We start from the raw sequence: 19995 nt of genomic DNA on the forward strand, positions 1-19995 counted from the left end.
TAGCTTGTACATCTTTGCAAGTTAAACACTGTCACCTGAGAATCTTCGGGACCAATGCATGAAAATCCTAACTTGAATAGCTGACTCTATAGTATAGTCCTTAGTTACTATAACTCTATCCATTTTGTGCCATGCACAGCAGAAGTTAGCAAAGCAAATCACCTTTTTTCTGGTTTATGGTTCTGCGCCCCCCAGGGGAGGCCCACCTCACACTTTGAAAACCACTGATGTAAATGATTGCTGATAAAGGACTTCTTCTCCATTACCTGTTGGTTTTGTCATCCAGAGTGGAGTAACTCAGCATCAATAGGAGTCATGGCCAAACCCAGATCAGTTCCTCCAAGAGTACCATCGGTCCGCTCGGTGAAGTCCAGCTCCACAGAAAGCACGTCAGCCTCCTCCGACTCCAGCCAGAGAGAACTGTCCTGCAGGAGACCAGACCTGGGTAACAGCAAAGATCCAGCTCTTTATACACAACTCTGCACTTCTACTGTTTTAGTAAACTTTAACGCCAAAGCTAAAGTTATTCTTATGAAGGGTATTTGATACAAAATCAAAGCAAATTTATCAAAATCTTTCATGAGACATTAAAGTTTTGGCTTCAATTATGTCTTAATGAGTTATCTTTTTACATTTAACTTTTACTCAATGACTTTATCCTCATCTGTTGTTACACATTAAGGTCACAATTTGAAATGATAAATTATCTAGTTGAGACTCAGCTTCTTCAGTATGAGATGAGGATGATCACAGGTTTAGTCAGACATCACAGTCTCTTTGCTGCAAGCATCATAGTGTAGGTCACTGCATACATTAATGAGAATGCTCTGACATTAAAAAATTACACCAAAGTCTTTGTAATTGAGACGGTTTAAACACAACTAAAAGAACATTACTGTGATCTTTTAAAGGTTTCTCTCACTATCTGACACTTTAATTTAAGAGTAACCCCAATCTTCCAGGCATACGAACAAGAAAATGTCTGTTTTTCACACCTTTAAATTGTTCACAGATGTTAAATTATCTTGCAGGCCTTTTTGTGAATTCCCTGGTTCTCCCTCGAGCCCAGACAAGCCCCTCAGGTACACGAGCTCTGCCTCAGCAGCAGGGGATGAACCCGACACCTGGCTGGAGGAATCACTTGCTCAGCTAGCAAGAACAAAGACAAAACACGGGGCACATGCAGTCCATGTTCATTTGCATAAAAATATCCCTGTAAACGTTACGAAATGCTTTAAATTTCAAACAGCAGCTTTAGCACATACTGCACCTCAGACATATTTAATCATTGCTGTATAGAGCTTACAGTGAAGCACTGAGAAGCACTGCTGTAAGCAAGCTTTATCAGATTATTTTATCATTCAATTCTATTGTTTTTTTGTTTTTGCTAAATATTGAAAAAGAGCCTGCAATTATGAAGACATGAGTAGTTGCATCAGTTCCAAGGAGGAGTTGGTTGCCAAGCAACTGGTTGAGTGGAGCCATGGTGACAATGAACCATGGTACCACACAGTTTGCATGAAAAAAAAAATGTAATAAAAATTTTAAATTTAAGTCTTCCTCTGCTGCTCATTCACCTTGATTGCAACAAGAAAATGCACTAAAGCTTGGAACAATTTATTTTACAATCCTGAATCACTACATGGAGTAATTAGCACACCACCTGAGTGTTTCTGCTCTCTTATTCTAGTAAATTCTGCCGTGATAGACATGGTATTGTCCAAAATAGTGCTGTATATTTTACACACCAGTGACTCTGAGTTCAGCATCCTTTAGACTGTGCAGACATCACCACACAAGAATCTTTCCCAAAGTTTGACAGGCAGAATTTAGGAAGAGGTTTATTGTTTTTTGCTCGTGTTTTAGTTTTTGCATCTTCTAAAACAGTGGTTCTCAACTGGTGGGTTGAGACCCAAAAGTGGGCTGCATGGCTGTTTCCAGTGGGTCATGAAAGAGTGCAGGGGGGAAAAATACTCTAAAAATCTTTGAAGCACTTTTATTTATTAAGTTTTTCTGTAGTCAAAATTTTTTCTGACAGCAGAAAAGAAACTTGCAAGACAGATTTTTTCTGAATTATTCAGGAATTTCCACAAGAATTCAAATGAAATCTTTAAGAGTTTACCCGCAGAAACTTTTTTGGAAACTCAAAGTAAATTTCCTGCTAAGATGTTGAATTTTCCCTAAATTTGGAGTTTTCTGTAGGCTTTTTACCAGAAACTTTTGGTGATAATCCGAGAATTTTCCAGTAAAACTCAAGTAATTTCACAAGCAATAATGAACCTTTTATATTTTTTTACAGTAATCATTTAGACTTTTTTTCAAAACCTTTCAGCAGTCTTTTCCAAGAGGTTTCCAGGAATTTCTTTTGGAATTTTTGCTGGAAACATCAAGGAATTTTTGGGAACCTTCCAGGATTTTTTGGGGGGATTTAATCTGGAATATGTCCCTGAAACTTTCAGGAGTTTTCTAGTATAATACTTTACCAGGAGACTTGGGGGCATTTTCTTCAGTCTAATTGTTTTGTCATATTCGTTACTGTCTGAGGTCCAAACAGCATGTTGTTTCATTAAATGTTATTGGGGGAAAAAGTGAGAAATTTGGGTCATGATTGCTCACTAGGGAGTTAGTGCTGGGTCTTGAGACTAGTCTAGTTGAGAACCACTAATCTAAAACACCTGCACAGAGTATCGCAGCTTCCACAAAAGCCTGGCAAAAGATCCCGTTTTGTGAAGATGCACTTCAATGTTTGATTTTAATATTTCAACTAACAATCAGTTTGAAATAATAGGATCCCTCTCCAGGTCAGACTTTTTGTACAAGTTTAACTAGAACACTTTATGTAGAAACTGTTAATTTTGTGCAAAATTTCAATTTATTTTCCTATATCCATACATCTAGGATCCACACTAGTTTTATATTTATTTTAAGGTCTTATCTTTTAAAGAAAATGAGCAGTAATATTGTATCGTAATTCAAGTCCAGAGATTGAAGATCCAGAGAGCAGTTTGTTTTAACTGAGAAATTTCCAACAAAAACCAGATTTTTTTGTGTTTTAGAATGTTCTTCTACTTGATGTTTAACATTTTTAGTTATCAAAGCTGTTTGTTGTTAACAGTGAAAACCTTTATAGTCTATTTTTGCCAAAAAGAAAAATTCACCACAAGAAACTGATAAGGTAATAGATGAAGAACTAAATCAATAATAGGAACCAATATTGGCATCAATATCAATACAATTCTCATCCCTATTGTAGGGTCACAGAATTTGTTTGACATGAATATCAATAAAGAAAATATAGGTGGTTTTGCAGATGATGGCCTAAAACGTAATGCATGCCAGGGGCTTGTTAATTGTACTTTGTGACTCTGCAAAGTCTTTCCTTTTACCATTAATGCTTCTTAATATTAATTCCCTGTAAATGTGTTAAAAACATGGAGGGCAATACTTTGAATTCCATGGTTGAAAGAGAGATTTTGTGGGCCCCAGAAGATTTTCCGGTTTTACTTTGGGCGAGAGCATACTCAAGTTTGGGAAAGATAGCACTACCCATTCTGAATTAAATCATTAAAGCCCCAAAATATAAATAAAAGATTTGTTGTCAATTAATGCAATCTTCCGGCTTAATAACAGCAGGTTGAAGCTGTAATTTGCTGGGTGGAAAAAGATCTTGGTATTTAACTGATGTTATTTTAACCCACAGCACACTCAAACCAACCATTTCATCTCTTGTTCAAACAGTAGGGTTACTTTATTTATCCCAAACACCTACACAAACTGAACATATTAACATTATACATAAAACCAAAGAACTGTTAAAGATACTAACTGAAGAGCAGAACATCAGCATGAAAAAAAATCTAAAGAGGAACTTAGATGGACTTCAATGTGATCCATTTCTTGGAGGCACTTCTTCAAATGCTGAAGCAGTCAACCAACTTCTTTGAATTCCAGGGGCCTGCATGGTTTCTCAGGAGCTGTTGCTTGACCAGATTTTTGACAGTCTGGTAGACCATAGCTTCAACCTAAAAAACAACAGACTGTTAACATGGGACAGACTAATCATCTACACTGAACAGGCCAGAGGGCCCCTGGCTCCCACTTTACATTCTCACTTTCTATTTCTTGAAGATCCCTAGTCTTCAGCTCCTGACCTTCACCTTCACCCTTCTGTCAAGTCAAATTGCTGTGGGTTAGGTTTTCATGTCTAATTTTTGCCAATACATCATGTTGTGTAGCTAGCTAGCTCTCATTCTCTTCCATAAGCCTTTGCTGCTCAGAGAGACACAGGTGGCTGTAAAGGCAGGGATGCTGTGTCCCGCCCTTACTCATCGGCTCCACTGATTCAGTATGGTTTGGTATGGTTTGGTACGCTAAACTCCAAAACAGTTTGCGTTTCCACAGACACCTGTGCCCTCACTTGGTGGGCGGGCTGTAAAGGTATGAATGTGAAGTCACAGTCAGTGCGAGTCTGCTGGTCCAGCTATATAGCTGTAGAAAGGATGAGTGACAGAAATCAGTAGGGAATAAGCATTTAACAGCTTTATTTCAGCTGAAAGTGCTTTTCTAAAAAAATAACTACATCTTAATTGTTTACCATGGTCAGTACCGATCCTTAGCTGATGGAATACGTGTCTTGTTTCAAAATAGGCCGCTGCCAGAAGTTTATAAATATGTTCAACAACCACAGAGCGATGTTTTCAGAAGTTACCTAAAGTAAGAAGTACATTGATAACTAGTTACAGTGGAGAATCAACTGTTCTAAGTCTTCACATTCACAAAACTTCAGCATTAATTTAGTTTCACATCCATCGTGGATAGACCAGGCTGGTGTGAGCCTTCAGGCTCTGCTTTGTGTTCTTAAAATCAGGTTCAGATAAACGTCAGGTAACTTGATTTCAATATCCACAGACCAGGAAACAGTTTGGATTGCCATCGACTCCAAATATCCCCAATTTAAGCAGATATTAGTCAGTTTTCCTCCTGTTTTCGCCACTCCTTACAGAGCAGACTTCCATGTTTTGCAGCCTGGAGCCAAGCAACTGTGTCACGCTGACGTGTCGTCAGTACAACCCTCTATTGTTGTGTGTGTAGCTCCACCGTTTTGAGACGGTTAGATGGTAAGATTGGTACTCCTAAGGAGTGCAAAAAAAATGGGATGGTACAGGTCATTTTTTTGGGACCCTTTCCAACTTTTGCTCTAACGCAAAAAAATGCATGCCGTTCCACACCGAGCTGAGCCGGACCGCTTGGTGGAAACGACCTATATGTGATCAGTGATGGCTGTATTGTATAAACGACTGGATCTATTTTGGTAAGTAGAAGGGGCATAAATGAGCCTTTAGAGGCATTTCAGAAAATGCATTTTAAAAAATTAGAGTATCAGAAAAAGGTTAATCTTTTGCTGTGATTTAATTCAAAAAGTGAAACTTCCATATATTCTAGATTAATCTCATACAAAGGGAAGTACTTCAAGTCTTTTTTATTTTAATCTGGATGATTATGGCATATGGTCCATGAAAATAAAAAATCCACTATCTCAAGATATAAGAACATTGTGTAAAAGTCAAATTTGCAAAGGCTTCCTAAGCCTCTATTCTGCCTGTGTGAAAAAATCATACAACCACAATCACAGGGAAGACTGCTGATTTGACAGTCATCAAGAAGACAATAACTGACATCCTCCACAAGGAGGGTAAGCCATAGCAGGTCATTGTTGAAAAGGCAGACTGTTCTCAGGGGCTGTATCAAAACATGCTCATGGAATGTTGACTGGAAGGGAAAAGTGAGGTAAAAAAAAGGTGCACAAGCAATAGGGATGAGTTTAGCCCTCAGATGATTGTCAAACAAAGCAGATTCAACAATGTAGGGGAGCTTCACAAGGAGTAGATTGAGGCTTGAGTCAGTGAACCTAGAGCCACCAGACAGAGACGTGTCCAGGAAATGGACTACAAGTGTCGTGTTCCTAGTGTCGAGCTATTCGCAAACCACAGATGTCATCAGCGTCTCACCTGGGCTAAGGAGAAAAAAGCCTGCACTGTTGCTCAGTGGTCCAAAGTCCTGTTTTCAGATAAAAATCAATTTGGCATTTGATTTAGAAATCAAGTTCCCAGAATCTGGAGGAAGATTGGACAGGCACAAAATCCACTGTGCTTTATCAGGTCCAGAGTCAACGCTGTCAGGTGTCTATCAGGAGAATTTAGAGCAGTTCATGCTCCCATTTGCCAAGAAGTTTTATGGAGGTACTGATTTCCTTTTCCAGCAGGACTTGGCACCTTGGCACCAGTGAAGCCATAACAACCAGAAACAGGTTCAATGAAACATGGTTACTGTGCTTGACCTGAACTCCAAAGAGAATCTCCAGGATACTGTCAAAAGGATGATAAGAGACTCCAGACTCAACAATACAAACAAGCTGAAGGCAGCTAACAGAGCAACCTGGGCTTCATAACACCCTAGCAGTGCCACGGACTGATTGGCTCCACGCCACATCAGATAGATGCAGTAATTTATGAAAAAGAAGCCGGATGAAGAACTGAGTGCATAAATGTGTTTAATTTTCAATATCAACATTTCCGAATTATATATTCTTTGTTTGACAGATGTTTTGTGATATTTTGAGATAGTGTTTTTGTGTGTATATACTACTTTGTATGAAAATCTAGAAAATATGGTTTCACTTTTGAATCAAATAACAGGAAAAAAATCATTTCTTCACAATATTCACAATTTTTGAGATGCACTTGGATGTACACCCTCCTACACACATTTATCCAGTTTGACTGCCTGGATGTGACAGAGCCCGACAAATTGTCCTTAGTGTTGGTTCATCTTAATAGGATATTATTATTTTGGAAGTTGGCTCATATAAGGTACTTGGTAATTGTAATTATATTAGCAACAAGAGATTTCAGTGTGCACTGCCCCTCTATGGAGAGAGTGCTAAAGGGAACTAGGCTATGTAGTGCTACAGGTATTTACAGTTGCTCAATGCAATTTAATGATTATTCAGAAAGGCTCTGTGTTTGGCACTATTCTGCAATATGACAAATAGCTTCTGTGTGCTTCAATATCAATACTGTTCTTCCTTGATCAGCTGTTTAGGTCACAGAGTGATAGAGAGGTCATTAACCAGTTACATGAGCCTGCTATAATTTTTAAAAATATAGTATTCACTTGCAACGCTGACTGAAATCTCTTGTGGCTAAAATAATAACTATTATCAAGTGATTTACAGAACCCAACTTCAAAAATACCGAAATGACTTTTTAACCACTAGCTAGCCCATGGGATGAGTTTGTGGTGTTGATGTTTCTGTGTCCAGGTTTTATGGGCACAATCCAAGACTGGGCCATATGTCCGATTGTGAGATACCGAGCAAAGAGAGCGTTTAGTTACCAGATTAACTCTGGCTCTCTGCAAACTGAGTGAGATCTCTCTCAACACTGCCTTGCTCTATTTTCATTGGGCACATGGAAAAAATATGATTGAAAATTCCTAGAGGGTGCCATGGATCCTACATAGAATGAGGTTAGGCTGGCCTGTGCAGTCTCGATGATTGGTCAGTCCCCAGACAGACATGGTGTAGTGGAGCTTTCTTGATTGGTCACCCCAGAGGGTGCTTCCAGTACCTCACATAGTTCTAAGAAAACCTGGTCATCAAACGTTTAATAGCGCTGCTGTTACATGAATGAGCACTTAGCATTTATGTTATCTTCTAAAGCGGGTACACACCTTGACGCGGTGGTAGTTTGGAAGCTCCTGCAGATAGCTATGACCACCCAGCTGAGCAACTCGGAGGAAATAACCATAAAGGGCTCTTTTGCAAAGTCTGCTGGAGAAGCCAGGCCCGCTGACAGATGGAGAACTGGAATGAAGAAAAAAAGTAAAATAAATACTCTGTAAAGTTTGTTTTTGGAGAATTATTTTCACTTCAGGGGTTGGCTGTGCTTAACATAAACATATGTAGGGTAAGACAACTCTTCGCTGCTATGGCATGACTTTAAAGTTTGGTTTGACTGAATGAGAGAATCAAGGGGGTTCCTACTGAGCAGTGTTGCCCATAATGACAGAGCTAGAGGAGATTTTTGGTATGGCAGCCTTTAAAGGGACAAACATTAAAAGGAGGCTCGGAAGGCATAGAATCATTTAAATGTCTCTCTTTAAACACCTTACAATGTCTTAAGCAAATGATAAACCAAATTCTGCTAAAACATCCTTGCATTTATTAAAAATACATTTCGCATGTAACAAAATCTTCTGGCCAGAAGTCAAGAGATTTGGGAGCAGGGTTCAAGGTTTACAGGAAGCAATTAATTGCTTCAGTGATGGAAACCATAACTAAGGGAAGCTGGGAATAATTGGTGTGCCATTTTTACATCTCTAAATTAAACAAATCTCATGTGACACAAGCAGCGTGTCCTTTTGTTTTCACACTGCATTTATTTTAGTAGGTGTTCCAAGCATCTTTCAAGTCATATTCACCAAATAGGTCCGGTTTCCTTGTTCTTAGCTGTATTATCCTCTTTATCTGCATTTTTTTTGTATATATGCACAGTTGTTTGGACTGTGCAGTGGAGCTTATCCTGATGAAGTACCACGTAGCCTAAAACTAATTGCTCAGCCTGCGAGACCTGAGCTGAAATACACAGCAGCGCTGGTAAAAAACAAAGTAGGAAATCTATTCTTGGATGTAATCTCTGCTCAAGGACAACACAGCCTCCAGTACGAGCCATGTCTGTGTCACACTCACTACTGGACATCACCAGTTGTCTGCAGTTCAAAAGCCTGGAGATGGAAGGAGCCTCAGGCCTCCCTGAGACTGTCAGATATGCAAACTGCATGAGGCTCATTTCGTTCTTTTAAAAGAATGTGAAACTTTAACAGTATGGAGTCTTAAAAAATACACCGGGCAGTAAATACTAACTCACCCATCAACAATGAAGCCCTTGCTGCTGTCCAGAACTTCAATATCCTTGTCTCCAAGGCACCAGTTGATGCTGAGGTCCTCATGCCGTGAGGAGGTTACACCAGGCCCCACATAATCGCCACAGAGAAAGAAGATGTCATGCTGTTTGTAGAATGGTGGCAGAAACTCTTGGATATCATCGCCCAGTCGCTTGTTGGTGATATCTGACACTTCTTCATTGACAGTTTTCTGGCCCCCTGAATAAACACAACAATCTCATTTGTTCTCTGGGGTTTCCCAAATGTGTAAACACACGGATAAAACAAGGTATTTGATGATGTCTCACTTCTGAGTTAGAGTAAGTGTTTTCTTTAATACTACTGCTGTTTAGTAGACCAAAAAATGATTTTCAGATCAGGTCAATGAAAGTATAGATGATATATAATAAATAAATCCCTTTGAGTCACTTTCCATTACAGCAGCATTTTCAAATTAGATCACCTGGGTGTACAAAACCTGGATCTACTGTTTAAACTGATATTAGTTGAGATAACTTTATCAGCCACTTTTAATTATAGACACTGGTTTGACATTTGTTTTTACTTCATCTAAGTTACTGACTGAAAGCATATTTGTCTATCTCAGCATTACCACTGTTAATATGAATGTTTATGTTCTAAGGAACTTTACCTAGCACCACGCTGGTGATGTAGAGCGGCTGGATGAAGTGGGTCAGTAAAGCACCCTGAACGCCGATGACAGTCCAACGACACAACTTGTCACTACCAGACATGCAGCAGACTTTGGCACCCCACAGACTTGGTTCAAGGTAGGCTACAGGGATCAGTGAACCTTGTGCATGATACTGCAGCTTCATGGCAGACCAAGTGCTGTCTGAAGGACCCCTAAAAAAGGACACATGTTGTACGGTACTCGTTCTGACACAACTGTAACCCAAAAAAAAATCTGATTTAGTTCACAATATCACAGATGATGAAAGGATTTAATAGATTTTATGTAGGGTTATTGTTACTCGGTTTTCAGCTTGATACATTGAGAAACTGTAATGTTAAATCTGTTTTGAATCGTAAGTGACAAGCACCACCAACCAGAACAAATACGTTATTCCAACATCTAACAAAGTGACGAAACTGAGAGGGGTGTGTAATTGATGCTCCAACTAGCAGTTGCAGCTTGAAATCAGATGCTAAGAACTGGAAAAAGTAGATTTAAAACCTAATTCTAACGTGGAGTGAAAACATGTTATTTCATTTTGTCCATATTGCCTGATCGTCTCTTTTATTATCAGCTAAGGAGTAATAAAGCAAATCCAATATTTGTAGGGTAGTCAGAAGTCAAACCTGTTGGGGAAAGAAACATACTTTTATAATGTTATATACACACTGCAAAAAATAATCTAAACAAAGCACACAAAACAAAAATGGATGTCGCTACTCTCAAAAGAAGCTTGCTTTACTTGAAGTAGAAGTTTTTAGCTGCTCCTTCAGGACACTGATTGGTGTAGAGATGCAGGCTGATCCCAGGTTTGAGCTGAAGCTGGTGGCTGTCTGCACTGCTCTCGAAAATGCAGTTCTCCTTGGCCTTTGGATCAGCATCAAAGAACAGCAAAAGCTGTTTGTACAAAAACCTGAACACAAGCCAGAAAATAACTAGACTCACTCTGAGCCACAGAGAACAAAAGCCCACAGTCGTGCAAGAGAGTGAGCAGGCAGATCCAGGCTGCCTGCTCTAAAAGACTAATAGGACGTAACATTTATTCATCATCCATTGAAGGAGGCAATATTTATTTATAAAATCATTTGAACATATAATAACAGTTAATAAGGAAACTGGATCATCTTAATTCAAAAATTAAATGTGAGTGTGTACAAGACTGCTGGAGGTCACAAAAGTAGTTTGTACCTTAGGAGAGCTCGTCTAGCGATGATGATGGCATGGCAGTCATGGACCATAGTCCCATTGAAGCAGAGCCACTTGCTGCAGCTTGAACGACCTGCTCCCAGAGCTACCACTTTGTACTGCTTACAAGGACGGCCTGCTGTGTCCAACACGTCTGTAGAAGAAATTATACAATTTTTCTTTCAGTTTAGTGGCAACTTTTGAGCTTTTGACATTATCAGCCAGGATGACTCACTGAGATATGAGTAATTTGGAGAATAATAAGTGAAGGTCATTTAAAAATGAGGTGACTCATCAGTCTCCTTTCAAACCATTTCTTTTGACTAAAAGATCTCAAAGGTCATAATCGCTCATAGATTATAATCAATAGGACAGGTTTCCCTGGTTAAAAGGAAAGAAAAACGTGGCAGCTCTTGCTCATTGCGTTTAAATGTCTTAAATATTTTTTTAACCTGGAGAGATGTAACAAATACAGTGATGTTTCAGCTTTGAGTATGGAAAAAACGACACAAAATGCAAATATGTTGCAAACAAACCCAAAAAGAGTGTTTTTTATGTAATTCTCAGAAACTCAGCACTGTTTCACAGCAGACAGCCACCTTGACAGCAAAAAGCCCTCTGCTTAACAAGACAAGAGCATGCCAATGAACAGCCCACATTACCCTTCCTGATCAACTGCACCCTTTATGAAACTAACAGAGTGGAGAGTTTTAACACAACTTCTCCAAACATCCTAGTTTTGTTGTGGATGCTTACATTATTTTACTTTGCACACAGAAACCTACCAGGGTCAAAATTATTAGCCCCCTTTAGAACTGACCTTTTAGTCATGCCACAGCAAAAACCACTGTTGGTCAATGATATGCTTTAACTTTGCAATGCTCAAAGCTTATAAAATCAAGTTAAAACAAATGGTAATTTCCCAGTTTACACAGTATAAAAGCCCCAGAGAGGATTTGAGCTGCGACTTGAGAAGGCACTGTGCCAAAACCAACAGAAATCAGTTTAGACTTGAGAAAAAGAAATGTTGATGATCACAAAGCAGGAGGATATAAAAAGTTATCACAGTGTTTCCAAGAGCCAAAAACTGGAGGACAATATCAAGAAATTCAACGAGAGCCACACAGTACAGAACAAGCCTGGCAGAGGTAGGAAGACAAAGATTTCAAAAATTGTGGAAAGAAAACTAGTGAGTGATGTGTCTAAAGACCCCAGAACAGCTGCCAGGACACTAGTGAATGACTTAGCCAAGTCAGGAATTATAGTCTCAAAGAAGACCTTCACTAGAGCCCTACACAGGAATGGACTGCAGTGTTTTCCCTAGGATGTAGCAGTGGAGGTGAAGCGCATGTGCCAGAAAATAAATGTGAGCCTCTGAGTTTTGTCATGTAGGCCAACGTGTACTTTCTGGCGTGTTTTTAAAATTACATATTTTAATCGGGTAAGTTTTGGGGGAATTAATGTACTTATCATATTACACAGCATATGTTACTGAGTAAAAAAATAAAACCTAAATTTGATAAAATGATGGTCCAAACTTCCCATCACTTAAGTTACAGCTATTTGACCTCTGCTGCCACCAGACAGTCAGTAGCACATCTGTATGACCTCTCAACACATTTTTGCAGTTACACTGGTGTGCTATCAACCTGGTTAGAGAGTCATATTCTATGGCTGTTCTGAATGATATTTTTTTTGTTTGTTTTGCAAGATATTTCACATTTTAACCCCAACTCTCAAATATCAAAGTAATTATGTATTACTCATCTAAATGAAAAGTGAATTAGTTTTTAAGTTTAGTGGAGTAGAGACCAGTTATTTTACCTCTACTTGAGTAAATTTGATTCAAAGACACTGTACTTTTACCTTAGTCTATTCTTTCAGTCTTTCCTTCCCTTAAAACCAGAAGTTAAAACAGCAAAGTGAGCACATTACAAACAAAAATATTTGTCATCTGTCCCTTTATATACTAAGAAAAAAATAATAATTAAAATTTTTTTTGTTTTGAATGTAGAGATCCATATCTATCCTTCGAGTATCTTAAAATTTTACATTATTATGGGAAATACAGAGAAATGTTTACCAACATTTTTAATCTGGGTGAAAACTATTCGTTAAAATATATAAAAACATATATATATATATTTTCTAGTGACCATTTGATCCATCAAAAATCAGCTTGGCTAAACTTCTATCATACCAGTATTTTTTCTTCACATGGGGACTCATGTCTGAAGCCACTCCCCCTGCATCATTATTTCTCCTAACAAACCGAGAGAAGCTCACAGGCTGACAGATGGAAAAACCTCATGATTCATGAAGTTTGTTAAGATTCATGATGCCCCATGGATGGAACTCCCATCGAAACAGGCTTAAAAGCTGTTATTTCTGTATCAGCCTAAGGAGATTTGTGGGAATAAAGATCTGCAACTCCACAGTTTGGCTCTTTTGGACCCTGTGTCTGTGTCTTCCTCAGGAAGCATGTTTATTAACGTCTGCCAGGCCACTGTGCTCCCCAGAAAACACTTGACAGTATATACTGCATTTGATATTTTACTCACTTTCACCGCCGCTGTCCAACCAAATGTCTTATTCTCCCGCTCACTTCCATGTTTTTACATAAATGCTTTTGTGCTGCGAGTGTCTGAAGCTGTCACCTCTCCCTGCTTTCTTTAGCGAAGAGAAGACCTGCCTTACTCAACCTCTGACTGGCTCTATGTTTTAGCTGACCAATCCAGCCGACAAATGCAACATCTATTAGTCAATCAGTGGCAGAGTAGGACGTGAGGGACGAAATACAGAACAAATGGCGTCCCGTCTTGATTCAAAATGGGACGCTGGATTTAAGTGCAGCAGTGGCGGTCAAATTGCATGTAGGGGAAACGCTGGACTGCGAGGTTGCAGACCAAGAAAAACCACCCTTTTGCAGAAGAGACATCTTCAAGCCAGATTGAAGTCTGCAAAAGACAACCTGGAGAAGGATTATGAATACTGGAAGTGTGTCCTTTGGTCAGATGAAACTAAACTAGAGCTTGTTGGCCATAGAGACGTTGGTGATGTTTGGAGAAAGAAGCAAGAGGCATATAACCCTAAGAACACCGTTCCCACAGTGAAACATGGTGGTGGGAAGATTATGCTGTGTGGATTCTTCAGTGCATCTGGAACTGGAAATCTTGTCAAGATGGAAGGAACCATGAAGAAAGAAGAATATGTGGAGATTTTGAAAGAAAATCTGAAGCAGTAAGCAACAAAACTGTGTCTGGGTCATCGCTTTGTTTTCCAACACGACAATGACCCAAAAAATACGTCACTCCTGGCAAAGAACTACCTTCAGAGGACCAAAGTGAGCGTTATTAAGTGGCCTGCACAAAGCCCTGACTTAAATCTCCTTGAAAATCTGTGGGGTGAACTGCAGACGAAGAGGGGCTAATAATTTTGAACCTGGTAGTTTTTGTGGAATAATTTCGTTTCTGTGTGCAAACTAAAACAATTTCAGCACCCAAAATAAAACGAGGATGTTTGAAAAAGCTGTGTTAAAATTTCTTTGCTTTTTTTAACAGCACTTGAGAACGTTTAAATCGATAAAATTTTCATAGAGGGGCTAATAATTTTGTCCTCATTTGTACATACATAAAAAATAATGTTAACTGATATTTGTCACACCCATAGTGCTTACCTTTTATTAGCACAAACGCTGCCATGTGGCTCTTGCAACCTTGGAAATCAGGACACATCTTGAGGAGGCTGTCAAACTTCTCACTGCTTATTGCTCCCATGTGATTCTTGTGCCAGTCTGTGCGCCAAACTGAAAAAAGGAATGTTAAATTACATCACATTTATGATTTGACAGAGAGCATATTTCGGACATCCCCATGCCAATGTAAACAAGAGGTAGTACTCATCTGGAACAGTTATGTTTTTGCATTTTGAAGAGAAAAATGTGATGATAAGCTGTATGCTTATAGTGCTCCATTACAATGACTCACTCAAGGAATACTGTCTGCATTCTGTTAGGTACATACAAAAACTGGCTTTTTTTTGTCAAAATTCATCTGTTACCTTGCCTCCCTACTCAACCTTTTCCCCCGGGGCCTGTCTGTGCCTTATGAGTGAAGCACAATGATTTACTTGCATCTACTTATGGGTCCAACTTAATGCCTGGTAAAGTAAGATCTAGCAAGAAAACTTTAATTCTAATCCGTGTCCACCAATTGCATGTTGTCATCTAGTCTTACGTCAAATGGATTGAGGATAGAAAAGATAGCTCTCAGCCTGTGTAGGACGATGCATAATGACTCAACAGTCCTGATTTCAGCCTTGAGTTTATCAAATGACTCCATGATTCGGACAGAAAAAGCCTTCACTGACGTAAATGACCACTGAGCACCCAGAGCAAAAGGAAAAAAGCTGTTCAGAGGGTGAAACAAGTCATAGATGGGTTCTGGGATAGGAAGATTGTTCTTTACTAACATTTAGGTGACAATGATTAAAAAATGGATGCAAATACACCAAGGAGGCATAGGTAAAACACAAGACAGTCTAACCCTTTTCAGCATAAATTTAACAGAAGAATTTAACAGTATGCCTAATGCTACTACACCTTCAGTTTTTGTGCTCTGGTCTGGATTATTGAAGTCCTTGCTCTCATCAAGGAGCAGTTCTTCATCTGAGGGTAAGCTTCCTTGGGGTGACATGCCACGGAGAGAGAGAACAGCATGGTCACTGTCCGAGTCTTCATCCTGAAGGAAAAATTAATCAATTTTACCCAATTGGATAAAGGAGGAGCCAGGCTAAACATGTACATTAATTTCTGTTGTACACAGTTTTAATGACAAAGAAGCTGCAGATGGTTTTGAACCCCTTGAGTGAGCTGAATAATGTCAATCACTGCTGTACTTGCCAGCCAAGTAATCCCGTTTATTACCACACATTTCACTTTGATGTCAAATTTTAAATTATGTTTCATGCAGTCATTCATTCTCTTCATTACATGTTACCTTTAAATATGAGGGGTCAAAATATGTCATTAGTTGTCTTAAAGGTAGCTGCCGAGTCTGACACTGATGCTGATTTTAAGTATATTTGGTAGAATGTGTGAAACATTCATTGTAAATAGAAGGAAATCGTGATAGAGCCCCTTTCCGTTTATTTACCTCATCTACATAAAGGATGTCAACAGTATTAAGTTTTTCTATGAGCTTTTGAAAGGTCCTTACCATGCTGTCTGTCACTTCTTTCACAAAATTAGACCTCTTTCACTTGGTTGTGGTCGCCAGAAGCAGACAGATTGCCCCTGAAAAAGGAACATAAACAGTGACCACATTTAAAATCTAAATTGAGCAGCTGCTCCCTCAAAATGTCTCAGCTGTTAAAGCACATTTTCTCATTTGAAGAATTACAAAACAGTAGCCAAACAGCTAAATGCTTGCTAATACTTTCAGAAATAAATCCACAGTTTCTTTCTTGGTGTATAAGCCTTATAAATGACAGTCAGACAAAGATGATAGAGACTGGAAGGTGAGATTCAAAACCAAAGATTCATGACAAGATTGATTGGTGCTTTATCATTTTTGAGCTCAGTCCAATGAAAGAGAGAGAAGATGTGGTGTATTCCTTCATTTGTGTATGCTTCAAAATTGCTCTCAACTACATGTGTTGTTAATGAAACTAATTTGCACATTAAGAAAAATATTCATTTAGCAACAAGCTGGTTGTTGAGAGTGTTGAACCATCAAAGCTCTCATCTTATCTGATTCCAAAAATCTGCAGTACTGCCTATTAATTGAAGATCTAAACTCAACTTGAAATCTGTTTTTTCCCCCTTTTCTTTTTAAAGCAGATGCTGGAGCAGCCAACCTTTTCTCAGACAGTGTAATGCACTCTATATAAAATCTTCTACAGTACTGGAAAACAATAATTCCACCCTTCTTAATCACCTCTGCCCAGCAGCACATTAGCGGGGTACATGAAGGTTTGAGCTGTGATCAAACTGAAAAATAGTTCCATATCTACTTGGACTGTATTTAAATGCCTCACAGTCTGCCATGCATTTTTACAGACCTGTATGAAAATTACATCAAGAAGTTTTTATAGCTTCTAACCATCAAAAAGAAAAAAAAAAACTGTCAAAATTTGCAGTCCATAGGAGATAGTCTGATGCTGGTGGAGGAGGAGAGGCCGGTGTGTGACGGGAGCATGGGTGCATGCATGTGTGCATAAGAGTGAAGCAGTGAATGAGCTCTGTAGAGTATCACAATATAGGCTAACAAGCATAATTATACTGTGGGTCCCCTTCATTCATGAAGAAAAAAACAGTTTGAAATTAAATCTGTAGCTTTTCTATAATCTGAAGAATGAAGAGGTGGTTAAGTCCTCTTACCACACCATAAAAGTACTCCATTTTAAGTAAAAGTCCTGAATCCCTACATACAAGTAGGCATATCTGTATTTTAATTAACATTAAGTCTGAGTACTCTTAAAATAATAACAATAATAATAAATGTATTTATAAAGTGCTTTCAAAGTGCTATAGATAGATTTAAAAGAATAAAAGTAAAAAAATAAATAGTAGTTGTGTAGAGTGTTCCCAGTGAGTAGATTGCAATTGTGCTGATATCATAGTTGCATTGATATGTTGTGCTATTCAGCAAATTTTCTTTTTTTTTTTCAACCTCTAGAAGTCTGAAGTTTGACACTGAATTGTGGTATTATTCAGTAGTGTCACACTGAGGGCAGTATCCTCATCTGTTGTTGCTTGTTGGTCTTGAGTTTACCAAGTTATGCTCTAAGCATATTTTTGGAGCATTCAGGATCTTAATCTAGAAATTTCTTTGGACTTTGTCATTGTTTTGGGTTGTTGCCATTAAAAACATTTGCATAAAGAAAGCATGTTTGTCCAGTAGTTGATAAGATTATTTACATCTTGAGAATTGTTCCTGTTTGGCCCATTTAGAACAGATAAAAATGCTGTGATTAATTTGTGATTAATCGTGAGTTAACTATGAAAGTTGCAAGATTAATCGTGATTAAAAATGTGAATCTATGACAGCCCCACTAACAATCACAGGATTAAAAAAAATTAATACAATTTTAAATTATTATTAAATACCTGATTACATGCTAATATCTTAAATCTCAGGAGTAACAAAACACAGGCAGATGTTTTAACTCATGTCACCTTTTTTTATCCTGACTTATACAACCAGTGTCAAGGTTTAACTGGTGTTGAATTAACATTCTACTATGCCACTCACATCCCAATTTTATGGATTTCTCATTGTCTTTGGAGACATGAATGCTAACTTGGGAAGAGTTTTTTGTTTTGTTTTACAGATAAAATATTTGAAAAGAGAATTTGAGTGACTTTGCTGATGCCTGTTTATAAATGAAAGTGGCGCATTAATTGCACTTTGTGACACTTTGTGTGCACTTTGTGACATAAATTAGAAATAGGAAATAGAAAACAGGTCGTCATAAAAACTGGAAACCTAGAGACCAAAGAATTTGTAAACATTGTGAATTGGGAAAAACTGAATTTGAAATCCACTTTCTCCTCATCTGCCCACAGTATGAAGCTGTAAGAAAGAACTTTTGAGCCAAGTTACAGCAGCAGGGTCACGTGAAGAACTAATGAGACTATGTCTAACAGAAAAATCTCACCATATACAGCACGTTTTGTTTCTGAATGTCACCACATTAGAGGTATCAAAAAGTTTTACAAGAGTCAATGACTTTGTGTTTTTCTAGTATCATTATCAGTATTATTATTGTGATTGTCATTATTAGTATTTGTTTTTGATGTACTCTGCTTTGGCAACAAAGGTGTCAACCATTCATGCCATTAAAGCATATTTTGAACTTTGACCCCACAAATACTTTGTGAGTAATGTGAATGCATCTGCATGCAAAGCATATGCATTGAAATTTCCAGTTTATGACACAAAAATATGATCAATAAAGGGTATATATTTCTGATATTTTTCTGACTGTGTGAACAGCGCAAGTCACACTGAATCTGACCTTTTCAAATCAGATTCAGACCACTTTCATATGTGGTTCTAAATCAGATACATATCTGATCTTTTGGAAGTTGACTGCAGTGTGCACAGGAAAACAAAAAAATCAGATCTGATGAAAAGATCAGAATTGAGCATTAAGGCCTGCAGTGTGAACATAGCCCAAGTTTCCCGGAGCAAACAATCTTCTGTTGTTTGTGACAACAGAAGATAGTGAAAACAGTATGTGCCCTCAAGAATGACCCTTAGATAACTCCTCAAAACATCAGAATACTCTTGGGGTATGACTTGATTAAAAAACTATCAAAGAGCAATCTTTGGGACACTTTTCTTCAACATATTTTTAACTACGACGATCAAAATCGCATTCGGCGGTAGGTCGCCAGTGAACACGGTCTATCTTTGAACCATAACACCATTCAAGATGGAACGCAATCAGTACAGAAGCTAACGTTAGCCGTTGGAAAGTCAACAACATCAATACAGTTAGCTTGACGGCACTTTACTTCGAGAAATATATGAAAGCAACACCTTTACCAACCGACAAAACGGAGACGTTGCAAACTTAAACTCATACCTTACATTTTCCCCCTGAAAATATCTGCAGTATCGTTAGTTAAAGTAAGACTTGAGAGTGCTGATGTTTTGTCTAATCGTCATTAGCTTAAAACGTTTCTTTGTTAAACTGGCGCGAGTCTCTGGTCAGAACAAACATTTCAGTTCTTTTTTTTTAAAGGTTTGATAACACTTTAGGCACGAATGTCTCAAAATGTACCTGAAGTTTTAATGAGTTCCTCAGAGCTGGAAAAGACGGGTCTGCCCGTGCATCCACCTGCTCAACCCAGAATCGCGGAGAGACTATTTGTGATGTGACACTGGGGTAAAGGTAGGCTGTTTGAGGGAGCAGAGGCGATGCTTGTCATAAGTGCAGAAGCTACTTTTACATTTTTACAGCCTCAATAGTGGTAAGAAAGAAAAATGAAGCCTCATATTTGCTTTTTCCAAATTGCATTTCAAGAGTATGTGGGAACCTAAAACTTAAAAAATTACAGAACAGTGTTTAAAAATTTAACAAGCAGTTTGTTAAAGTGTTTAGTGTGCACAAATGAACAAGCCTAAGTTAAAATTTATTAAGATTTTTTTAATGTAATATGC

At 38.3% G+C, this 19995-nt stretch overlaps 1 protein-coding gene across 1 annotated transcript; it reads right to left on the bottom strand.

The window, feature by feature from the left end:
- Positions 1-3724: 3724 nt before the first annotated feature.
- adad2 (adenosine deaminase domain containing 2) lies at positions 3725-19745 on the bottom strand. Its single transcript, XM_041801625.1, has 10 exons — positions 19616-19745; positions 16042-16118; positions 15426-15564; positions 14502-14630; positions 10829-10979; positions 10383-10553; positions 9596-9810; positions 8928-9162; positions 7732-7864; positions 3725-4022 (listed from the first exon to the last, which is right to left on the bottom strand). Exons 2-10 carry the CDS (start codon positions 16042-16044, stop codon positions 3912-3914), a joined length of 1287 nt encoding a protein of 428 aa, XP_041657559.1. The 5' UTR covers positions 16045-16118; positions 19616-19745; the 3' UTR covers positions 3725-3911.
- Between the last annotated feature and the right edge of the window lie 250 nt (positions 19746-19995).

The sequence above is a fragment of the Cheilinus undulatus genome, linkage group 12 (genome assembly GCF_018320785.1).
Source record: "Cheilinus undulatus linkage group 12, ASM1832078v1, whole genome shotgun sequence".
Classification (NCBI taxonomy): Eukaryota; Metazoa; Chordata; class Actinopteri; order Labriformes; family Labridae; genus Cheilinus; species Cheilinus undulatus.